The sequence below is a fragment of the Aquarana catesbeiana genome, linkage group LG05, assembly GCF_042186555.1.
Source record: "Aquarana catesbeiana isolate 2022-GZ linkage group LG05, ASM4218655v1, whole genome shotgun sequence".
NCBI lineage: Eukaryota > Metazoa > Chordata > Amphibia > Anura > Ranidae > Aquarana > Aquarana catesbeiana.
Window position 1 is genome coordinate 15,766,647 of NC_133328.1, and position 11,870 is coordinate 15,778,516.

The 11,870-nt window shown below is 44.6% G+C and overlaps 1 protein-coding gene across 1 annotated transcript; it reads right to left on the bottom strand.

Moving 5' to 3' along the window:
- Positions 1 to 874: 874 nt before the first annotated feature.
- Positions 875 to 11,324, bottom strand: IBA57 (iron-sulfur cluster assembly factor IBA57). The gene is made up of 3 exons (XM_073629469.1): positions 11,038 to 11,324; positions 7,224 to 7,564; positions 875 to 1,491 (listed from the first exon to the last, which is right to left on the bottom strand). Exons 1-3 carry the CDS (start codon positions 11,268 to 11,270, stop codon positions 1,100 to 1,102), a joined length of 966 nt encoding a protein of 321 aa, XP_073485570.1. The 5' UTR covers positions 11,271 to 11,324; the 3' UTR covers positions 875 to 1,099.
- Positions 11,325 to 11,870: the final 546 nt, after the last annotated feature.

Consider the following 11,870-nt stretch of genomic DNA (forward strand, 5'->3'; position numbering starts at 1 on the left):
CGCCGTAACTCCGGTGAAAGACGGGCAGACTTAGCCCGCCAGAAAGTCCGGTCGTGTGTGGGCAAGTCCGTCCGTTTTAAAGTCCGGCGCACCTGGTGGACAATGTCCGTCGGAAAGTGTGCCGGAACAAGTATGCCAGAAAGTCCGATCGTGTGTAGGCGGCATTAGACTAAAGAAATTAAATAATGCAGTTCCTAAGAGATTGGTTGTTCCTTGCTCTAGTAACCTCAGGAGAAACCCAGTTCAGAAAGACTGGTGTATGAGATAGGTTGCTCCTTGCTCTAGTAACCTCATAGGAAACCCTAGTTGAAAAATAATGGTGTATAAGATTGGTTGCTCCTTGTTCTAGTAACCTCAGGAAGAACCCTAGAAATTAAATAATGCAGTTCCTATGGGATTGGTTGTTCCTTGCTCTAGTAACCTCAGGAGAAACTCGGTTCAGAAAGACTGGTGTATGAGATTGGTTGCTCCTTGCTCTAGTAACCTCATGAGAAATCCTAGTTGTAAAGACTGGTGTATGAGATCGGTTGCTCCTTGCTCTAGTAACCTCATGAGAAACTCTAGTTGAAAAAGAATGGTGTATGAGATTGGTTGCTCCTTGTTCTAGTAACCTCAAGAGAAACCCAGTTAAGAAAGACTGGTGTATGAGATAGGATGCTCCTTGCTCTAGTAACCTCATAAGAAACCCTAGTTGAAAAAGAATGGTGTATGAGATTGGTTGCTCCTTGTTCTAGTAACCTCATGAGAAATTCTAGTTGTAAAGACTGGTGTATGAGATTGGTTGCTCCTTGTTCTAGTAACCTCAGGAAGAACCCTAGTTCAGAAAGCTTGGTGTATGAGATTGGTTGATTCATTGATGCATGAAACTGGTTAATGCATTGGTTGGCACATTCTGAATGTGGTCTGTGCTGCTTTATTTATTAAGCTTGTATGACTTAGACTAAAGAAATTAAATAATGCAGTTCCTAATAAAGGTGCAATAAGTGTAATAGATAATGAGAAAGAAGGCACAATGTCCTGTAGTCTATAAAAATTATAATACTATTCAACACTCTTTCGATCACAGTGAGGTCTCTTATCGTTCAGTAATGTAGTCTCTTCATGGAGTATTTCCAGGCTTTGGCCACCAATCCGGTGTGGAGGCATTCACATTGACTGGCTCCCGACCTCCTAGTTTTATCTGAAGTTCTACTCCAAGGTGTTCCAGCCGCAACAGGGCAAGACCTAAGTCGCCTATTCCGGCTCTGTATTTACCGGCTGCTTTCCCAGAGACCGTGACTATCTCTGACTCCTCACACTCAGCCGGTAATGGCGAAGAGAGGCTCACAGGCACCAGCCGCTTGCGGATAACTCCAGTGTGGTGAGTCCGGGCCGTTAGCTCCTGGCCCAAGTAACATCCTTTGGAAAAACTAATTCCATTCATATAAACCAAGTTAGATTCCAGTGGTAGAGCCACCCCTGGAGGAAGGTCCTTCACCCCTTCTGGAACACCTAGAAAAAGAAACACAAGGCTGGTAATGTTTATATTACTCACATTCACATAAGTATTGACCTTCTCCCAAGAAGCTCGGAGGAGGACAAGTACATTGGTCTAAACAACAACTTTTTTTTATCTTTTGTAATGGAGCCTCTTCGATGTTAAAATATGGCCCAGTAACAAGATTTTTACATACAATCCAGTATCAATGTTGTCTCTTGTTTATGAAGATGGTAGGACTTCCAAAAGCTAGAATGGTGTGTTGTCTAAGCCTAGCCTGCAGACCACCACCACCAATACACTATCTGGACCAACACATAAAAAAGAAATAAGGCCAATACTGGTGCATGAAAACAAAGCCATTGGTTTAGTTAGCTGTAGTTAGTCACATTCAACTGGACTTGTTCTGTAATGTGGAAGACAGATGGTGTTGAAGGCCCTCAACCTAGTTCAGAGATAGTTGTTCCAGTTTGACGTAGATTGCCTCTTTCACCCATCTTTAAGGATGGGAGACTTTGAACCAGTGGCGGCCCATCCATACGGGGTGCAGCCCCCCTAATCCATGCGCCTGGCCCCTAATCTACATGCAGGGCGCCAGACGCATGGATTGCAATGGGTTTTTTTTTTTTAAGCACATGATTAGAACCTGAGGCTCTAATTGGCTTCAAAAAAGGGTGGGTTCAGGGCACAGAGCACTATGCCCTGAGCCCACCCAGTTGCGTGACAGTAGTGAATATTCACATATTGTCTTCTTGGTTCTCCTCCCGGCCAACCAGGAAGCGGGTCCTGAGACCCATCACCCGATTGTCTGAGAGAAGAAGTGATCCTATTGGCCGCCGAGGAGGGAGGAGACACAGGGAGAGCCGCCGTTAAGCCAAGGTGGAGGAGACGCAGGGTGAAGCTGCTGCCCATGACCTAGATGGGCAAAGTGCGGGGCTGCCCCCCAAAAAAACATACCATCAGCCGCTACTGCTTTGAATACATCAGTTTTCCACTTAATGTTCCATAATAATGTTGTTTTAACATCTCTACCTTGGCGATCTGACAATAATTCACACCTTTAGCCATGTAAATCAAAGAATTAACACCTAGGTAGACCTCCTGACACCAAGGATGGGATGTGTCTAGAACAGGGAGGTGGGGGTTCCACAACTTTCACACCTTCCATCCTGCTCTTGGACCATCAACATCTACATGTCCCATGGGGACTGGTTTAGGGCAGTCATTCTCATTTGCGGTTCCTCCAGAGGTTGTTAGGGGATTTCTTTGAGCCGTGGTTAATGGATCTCTCATTTAGTTTTGCCTGCATAGTTCCAGGTGCAATGCTCCTTGGCAGACCCAACTACATGACACCACTGTCTTTAACCACTTGCGGACCGCCTGCCAATGATGTACTGCGGACGGGCGGACCACACAGGCAAGGCGACATACTGGTATGTCACTGCCTGTTTGGCACGCACATGCACGCCCCTCTGCTGACACCCGCCGTGATTGTACATAGCGGGAGTCTGTCAGCAGGTCCCAGCCAATGATTCATTGCTGGGGCCTGCTGATGGGCTGTGTCCACAGCCCAGAGGCCCTGTGTTGACAATCAACCAATTCCCGTATCTCCACACCTCAGATCACTGTCCCCCCACTGCACATCTGCTCCACCACTGTAACCCCCTGCTCATCTGCCCCACCACTGTAACCCCCTGCACATCTGCCCCACCACTGTAACCCCCTGCTCATCTGCCCCACCACTGTAACCCCCTGCACATCTGCCCCACCACTGTAACCCCCTGCTCATCTGCCCCACCACTGTAACCCCCTGCTCATCTGCCCCACCACTGTACCACCCTGCCCCACCACTGTACCCCCTTTCTCGCCTGCCCCACCAATGTACCCCCTTTCTCGCCTGCCCCACCACCGTAACCCCTTTCTCGTCTGTCCCACCAATGTATCCCCTTTCTCGTCTGCTCCACCAATGTACCCCCTTTCTCGTCTGCTCCACCAATGTACCCCCTTTCTCGTCTGCCCCACCACTGTAACCCCCTTTCTCGTCTGCCCCACCACTGTAACCCCCTTTCTCGTCTGCCCCACCACTGTACCTCCCTGCACATCGGCTCCACCGCCGTACCCCCATGCTCTTCTGTCTCACGGCTGAACCACCTTCTCATCTGTCCTAACACTGAACTTATCTGCTCTTCTGCCCCAACACTGAACCCCCCTGCTCATTTTTTCCACCGCTGTAACCCCCTTCTCATCTGTCCCACCACTGTACCACTCCTGCTCATCTGCTCCACCGCTGTACCCTCTTCTCATCTATGATATGTGTAATATGCAGAGTGGTGAAAGGAAGCAGAGAGGAGACACATCTACCTGTCCTGGCACAATCATCCCCGCTGATCTACCTCTCGCATCCAGCCCATGTGCTTCTATGGGATTTATGGGATGTATGGGATGTCACATACAAGCATATGGAATGGATGCGCAATGATGAACTCAGGTCAGGGGCATTTTCTGAAAGCAGTGGGCCTGTGTGCAGGATCAGAAGTTGGGCCCCCCGCAGCGGAGAAAAAAAGTGCAGCGCTCCGCGCCACAGGAAAAGTTGGGTGTGATTTTCATTGCGCTGAATACTGGCTGTGGCCTAAAGGGACACAGAGTGCCGGGGTTCAGTAGTCAGTGACACAACAGTAATTCCACAAACTGTCCCGATTGGGGTTTTCTCAATCGCAGTGAAATCCCTTCTTTCTGAGATTGGTAGTGGCAACCAAGCGAGTCATCTTCCTCCGGATGGTGGGCGGGGCTAGCAGGACTGTGAATGGCATTAGCAGTGGCCAATGACAGTCCTCCTCCTGCTGGCAACAGCCCCCCCCCAGCAGAACTTCACCCAATCTCTTCCCCATCACAAAAAATATTGTATCTACTGTATCCATCTATTGTATCTATTTACTGTAACAATCTATATTGTATCGACCTGTCTATTCTATCATATCTATCTACTGTATCTATATATGTCTACTGTATTTATTTACTGTATCAATCTACTCTACTGTATCAGTCTATCTACTCTATCTATCTCTCTACTGTATCTTTCTACTGTATCCATCTATTATATCTATTTACTGTAACAATCTATAATTGTATCAACCTGTCTATTCTATCATATCTATTACTGTATATCCATCTACTGTATCTATATATGTCTACTGTATCAATCTACTCTACTGTATCGATCTATCTACTCTCTCCATCTCTCTACTGTATCTTTCTATTGTATCCATTTATCTACTGCATCTATCTATGGGTCTGGATTTATCTAGCAGATTCATAAATATATTTTTGGAATCCCCAAGATAAACTCTCCCGGCCACCAAGCTTTACAAAAGCAGCTGCAGGCCATATATTATCCAATAAACAAATACAATGAAGATTCGGCAGGGAGTGACACGTGCAATGAGCGGAGATGGCAGTGGGGGTGGGGCCTAAACAAAGAACTTTAGCAGAAAGAATTTGCTGCAAGAGTCTGTAAAGATTTAGGAAAAGGAAATGTGACTCATCCAGCTGATCTCCACCCAAAATAGGACTTTCAGTGGGATTGGCCACTATAGAGGTCATACCAGGCTTCCTACACAATTGTAATCCTATCATAGTCCTTGGAGTGAGTACACGGGAGACCCTGCAGACAACTTTTTTTTTTAATTAGCTTTTCTGTATAGCATTATACATTGCGTTTCTGGAGAGAACTGATAAAGACAGAATGAACAGATTTATGGTCTTTGTTTGATTCTCTTGTTTCTACTGCCCTGCCAGGCCTTACTGTAGAGCCCCCCACCCCCACCCCACACACACACCATTTCTCCTACATGAGAGTGTTACACTGTATCACTTGCAATAGTAAGTCAGGATCCAGGTGGCAGACGCAGTATAAATCGCTCATGCACAAGGGGCACACGACTCTACCTAGATTCTGAGTACAACGCTGTCTGTACATTGTACGCATGTGACCATCGTAAGAACCCTTTTGGCCGCCGCTGCTTCTCAGGGCCTCTGTGTAAGCATCAACAATGTGTAATCAGTGGAGGTGCCGCTGATTACATATTCCTGATATTTACACGTCAGCCCTGAATAAGTCATGTGTTCTAGGATGCAACGCGTAGGGCGGAGCCGCGTGACGTCACTTCCAGTACGGAGCGAAACCGGAAGCGGGTTAAGAAACAGTTTTTGGCATACTATATGATGATTCCAGATATGGTGATTCCAGATATGGTGATTGTCACATATACTAACTTGAGTGTAATTCTTTTTTTTAACCACTTGCCAACCAGCAACGTACCTGGTACATCGCTAGACTTTAAGTCATGAGGGTTATAAGATGGTAGCAGCTGCAGGCATCATCCCATTACCGTTTTTTTTTAGAGCCGACGGTCAGCTCCCTTGTAAGGCTGCATTCACACCTGAGCGTTTTGTAACTACAAAACGCTGGAGGGGGGGAAAAAAAAAAAATCAATGATTCTCTATGGAGTTGGTTCACATCTCCAATCCATGTCGCCTGAAGCGCAAAAAAAAAAAAAAAAAATCTGGAGTTTGTTTTGTAGCTCAAATCGAGCGTTTTTGACGCGTTTTTATTCTCATAGAAATAAATGGCAATGCGCCATTCGTGCGTTTTCTTGCAATTTTCTGCTCAAATTAACATTTTTGAAAAATAGTAATATATGTATGTATAAATGTAAAATAAATACACTAAAAATCATAAATTAGTAAAATAAATTAATATGTAATAATACATTAAAAAAGAATAATTAACCTCCTAAACATAAAATTATTAAATACATTATTATTAACTAATAATAATATTAATATTAAAACACCCAAACTCCAACATAAAAATACAACATTTTGTTTAGTTATTTATTATTTTATTTTTTTTAAAGGGGTAAGGGTTAATTTTTTTATTTATAAGTTACTTAGTATTAAATTACTGAATTCATTTATGATTTTATTTGCGTATTTATTTTACATGCATTTATTAATGTATTATTATTCCTATAATAATAAATAAAATAATTATAAATAACCCTAACCCCAACCTAAACTTGATAATAGTTTTCTCTGTTGTCTAATAAAAAACGCCAAAGCCGTCGCAATGTGGCTGTGGCTCAGCGCCTTTCACTTGACTAGGTCATGTTAGGCGGAACGAGACAGAAGGTATAATCTTGGCTGTGGCCAAGGGTGGTAAAAACATGGCTGAACTGCCTATTTTTTCGTTTGGTGATATTTAAACATTACTGTTTTTTTTTTATTTATTTTTTTTTCGCTAAATAATTTAAAAAGGACCAAAAAAAATTTAAAAAAACATGAATGAAATTGATTCTTTCTGTGTTTACTATCGTGATTAGCTGTGATTGGTCACAGCTAGTCACATGGTACAAGTAGGCTGTGATTGGCTCTGTCTGTGCCATGTAATCACTGTGACCAATCACAGAGATTAACTCAATAATACACAACGAATCAAAGCCATTCTTAGTGTACAATTGTCATATGATCTGCCGTGATTGGTCACAGCAACCACATGGTACCGGCTGGTAGACCGATCTGTGATTCGCTGTGTCCGGTGGACACAGCCGGTGACAGATTGTGCCAGACACGCGTTGGGAGGAACGTCATATGACTTCCAACCGAAGCAACAAATGTCCCACCCTGTCACTGGGGGGGAACTGGCTAATAACATCACTAAGTTCTCCACCCCCCCCCCCATACCCACCATGTTCATATCGGTGCTTGCAGTACTCCTCGTAGCTTCCCGGCTGAGCCTTGGGCAGCAGGTCGGTTATGTTCCCCTTTGTCCCCGCCACAATTCTCCACCCCATAACCGGCACTCGGGGGTCGGGGCTGCACACCACTACTGGGATCGGGGGCCTCTCCCCCGGAGGATCCTGCGGTTTCTGACCCGGAAGCACCGCCCACACCGACAACTCCGGACAGGGCGCCACCTCCACCTTCTTACGGAAGTTGTAGACCTGCAGATGATTCTGGATGGGCCCCAACGCCTGCATGTCACACTCCAGTAGTATATCAGACTGTCCATCTGCTTCCGGGGAGAGCCTGGAAGAGAAATCAATCGTAAGTTATACAGTACATAATATATACTGTAAAAATAATAATAATATTATAAAAAAATAATCATAACAATAAATAATTATATAAATATAATAATCATGAACATAAAAATATAAATATTATAAAAAATAGAAAAACAATAATATAAATATTAAAAAAAATTATAATCATCATAATACAAATTTTCTAAAAATAATAATAAAAATACAATAAAAGGAAGAATCATATAAATATTATAATAATATAATTATTATCAAAGTAGAATAAAAAAAATATTCTAAAAATAACAATAAATAACATACATTTTATAATAATCATAATAATAAATAATATTGTGAAAATAAAAATAAGACTAATATAAATATTTTAAAAAATATATAAAAATAATAATAATATTATAAAAATACAAAAAAAAAAAAAACAACAATAATAATAAGAATATAAATATTATCAAAGTAGAAAAATAATAATAAAAATATTATAAGAATAATACATAGTATCCGATTTATAATCATCATAATATAAATATTATAAAAAATAGAGAAATAATAATATTAAAAAATTAAAATAATAAATACTACTATAAATATAATAATCATAATAATAATATAAATATTATAAAAATAAGAATATATACTGTATACCGATCAAGCATAACGTTAAGATCACAGATCATGCAGTTACAATGGCACCTGAAAGTGAGGGAACATCCAAAATTTTACAGTTGTCAATGAACAGTAATAGAGCAGAAATCTTCAGACTGAAAACAGACAGCAAAAAAAAAAAAAAAAAAAAAAAAAAAAAAAAAAGGGCTTCTGTGTATTCTAGACTCCATCCAAGACAAAAAAAAAAAAGGGTTTGACTTCCTCTCGTACATAGAAGACCAACCTGGAGGTGTCCATCTTTACTTCAGCGAGCGGTGGGAGGGGTGCAGATACTTTATCTGACCGGCACAGAGCACCGCTGCTCATCTCTGATAAATCCTGGGCTGGCTTCTCCTGACACCGAACACCCAGAGATCTCCATGGAGGAGAAATGTCACGTCAGCCCTTTCCTGGTCCCTCGTTATCTGTGTCCTCCACCAACCACTTCTGTGTATGACATGGGAAGGGGTTTGTCTTCCATATAAGGTATAATGTCATTACCTGAGCACTTCCCATTCCTGATCAAGTGGGAAATAAGGAAATGACCTTCCTTGGATACACTTGGTACAGGCCACACATTAAAGTCCATGGATGTCATGTAAATTTTTGGCCCCACTGCACGAGACTCCGGCATTTAGGTGGAAGACACAAGAGTACCGTCCGGCCCCACTGCCGGCCGCCTATAAAACTCTGCTGGCTAACAGGGCTTCAGGCATCTCTTACCTGGTACCGCATTACATACTGCTGACCCCTGAACTCTGTACACACTCCCGACCCCTGCACTCTGTACATACCGACACACTCCCGTCCCCTGCACTCTGTACATACCTACACACTCCTGTCCCCTGCACTCTGTACATACCTACACACTCCTGTCCCCTGCACTCTGTACATACCTACACACTCCTGTCCCCTGCACTCTGTACATACCTACACACTCCTGTCCCCTGCACTCTGTACATACCTACACACTCCTGTCCCCTGCACTCTGTACATACCTACACACTCCTGTCCCCTGCACTCTGTACATACCTACACACTCCTGTCCCCTGCACTCTGTACATACCTACACACTCCTGTCCCCTGCACTCTGTACATACCTACACACTCCTGTCCCCTGCACTCTGTACATACCTACACACTCCTGTCCCCTGCACTCTGTACATACCTACACACTCCTGTCCCCTGCACTCTGTACATACCTACACACTCCCGTCCCCTGCACTCTGTACATACCTACACACTCCCGTCCCCTGCACTCTGTACATACCTACACACTCCCGTCCCCTGCACTCTGTACATACCTACACACTCCCGTCCCCTGCACTCTGTACATACCTACACACTCCCGTCCCCTGCACTCTGTACATACCTACACACTCCCGTCCCCTGCACTCTGTACATACCTACACACTCCCGTCCCCTGCACTCTGTACATACCTACACACTCCCGTCCCCTGCACTCTGTACATACCTACACACTCCCGTCCCCTGCACTCTGTACATACATACACACTCCCGTCCCCTGCACTCTGTACATACATACACACTCCCGTCCCCTGCACTCTGTACATACATACATACACACTCCTGTCCCCTGCACTCTGTACATACATACATACATACACACTCCTGTCCCCTGCACTCTGTACATACATACACACTCCTATCCCCTGCACTCTGTACATACATACACACTCCTGTCCCCTGCACTCTGTACATACATACACACTCCCGTCCCCTGCACTCTGTACATACCTACACACTCCCGTCCCCTGCACTCTGTACATACCTACACACTCCCGTCCCCTGCACTCTGTACATACCTACACACTCCCGTCCCCTGCACTCTGTACATACCTACACATTCCGTCCCCTGCACTCTGTACATACCTACACACTCCCGTCCCCTGCACTCTGTACATACCTACACACTCCCGTCCCCTGCACTCTGTACATACCTACACACTCCCGTCCCCTGCACTCTGTACATACCTACACACTCCCGTCCCCTGCACTCTGTACATACCTACACACTCCCATCCCCTGCACTCTGTACATACCTACACACTCCCGTCCCCTGCACTCTGTACATACCTACACACTCCCGTCCCCTGCACTCTGTACATACCTACACACTCCCGACCCCTGCACTCTGTACATACATACATACACACTCCTGTCCTCTGCACTCTGTACATACATACACACTCCCGACCCCTGCACTCTGTACATACATACATACACACTCCTGTCCCCTGCACTCTGTACATACATACATACACACTCCTGTCCCCTGCACTCTGTACATACATACATACACACTCCTGTCCCCTGCACTCTGTACATACATACATACATACACACTCCTGTCCCCTGCACTCTGTACATACATACACACTCCTGACCCCTGCACTCTGTACATACATACACACTCCTGTCCCCTGCACTCTGTACATACATACACACTCCCGACCCCTGCACATACATACCACACACACCTGACCCCTGCACCTTATCGGAGGCCTCAGATTTCCCAGGATCTCGTTGGAAGGATTATGATGTCACCATTGCCTAGGCAGCACCACCACAGCCAGAAACTGCCATAGGTGCTTGTATACCTGAGGACCTGCAGTCATACAATTCTAAACCCCTGAATATAAATGGCAATAGTCATTAGTAAATATTTAGACTTTATCACTGAACACATCACCACCACAACCGCCCACAATACCACCAACAAAGTTTGACACAAATTGGCAGCATTGCCAGAGGTAAAGATGGCCGCCCCGGCGTGCCCACGCTGTACGTTACCTGTACAGGATGACGTCAAACATACTCCGCCCCTGCAGGTTGAGTAGGTGAGCGTACACGGCGCCCTCCCGCAGCCGCTCCGTGTCGTTGGTGATGAGCCCCTGCAGGAAGGCCGGGGTGTTCGGGCCTCGGAGCCGCAGCAGCCCCCGGTGCTCCCTCAGCGGGCAGCAGCTGCCGCTCAGCCGGCGGACCCACGGACGGCTCAGGACGGAGAGAAGCTGCGGCCGCGCCATGACTGGTGGGCGGGGCTCCCCGGCTCAGTCACGTGGATGTCCTTATCACGTGACGCGGCCCTTTAACGTCAGCGCGCCCCCTGCCGGCGGACAGTCGGTACTGCAGGCTGCCGAGCATTACAAAATGTGTCCATTCACTTCCAGCAGGAACAAAAGTTCGCAACAAAGTTTCCCCCAAACATTCTATATATATATATATATATATATATATATATATATATATATATATATATATATATATATATACACATATTATAGTAAAGACCCTAGAGAATAAAATGACGATCATTGCAAATTTTTATGTCACGCGGTATTTGTGCAGCACTTTTGCAAGTGCGATTTATTAGGAAAAAATACACTTTAATGAAATGAAAAAAAAAAAAAAAAACCTCAATAGTTACCCCAATTTTTTTGTATAACATAAAAGATGATGTTATGCCGAATAATCAGATACCCAACATGTCAGGCTTCAAAATTGCGCACACTTATGGAATTGCAACAAACTACGATACTTAAACATCTCCATAGGCGACGCTGTAAACGCCTTTCCGGGTTATCAGTTTAGAGCTACAGGGGAGGTCTAGCGCTAGAATTATCGCT

What these genes read in the sequence shown, in the direction of transcription:
- IBA57 (XM_073629469.1), bottom strand. Translation starts at nt 11,270, where the DNA reads ATGGCGCGGCCGCAGCTTCTCTCCGTCCTGAGCCGTCCGTGGGTCCGC. An exon ending in TTTGACGTCATCCTGTACAG is followed by an intron (nt 7,565 to 11,037) that starts GTAACGTACAGC and finishes TTTCTCTTCCAG; the next exon opens with GCTCTCCCCGGAAGCAGATG. An exon ending in CAAGCACCGATATGAACATG is followed by an intron (nt 1,492 to 7,223) that starts GTGGGTATGGGG and finishes TTCTTTTTCTAG; the next exon opens with GTGTTCCAGAAGGGGTGAAG.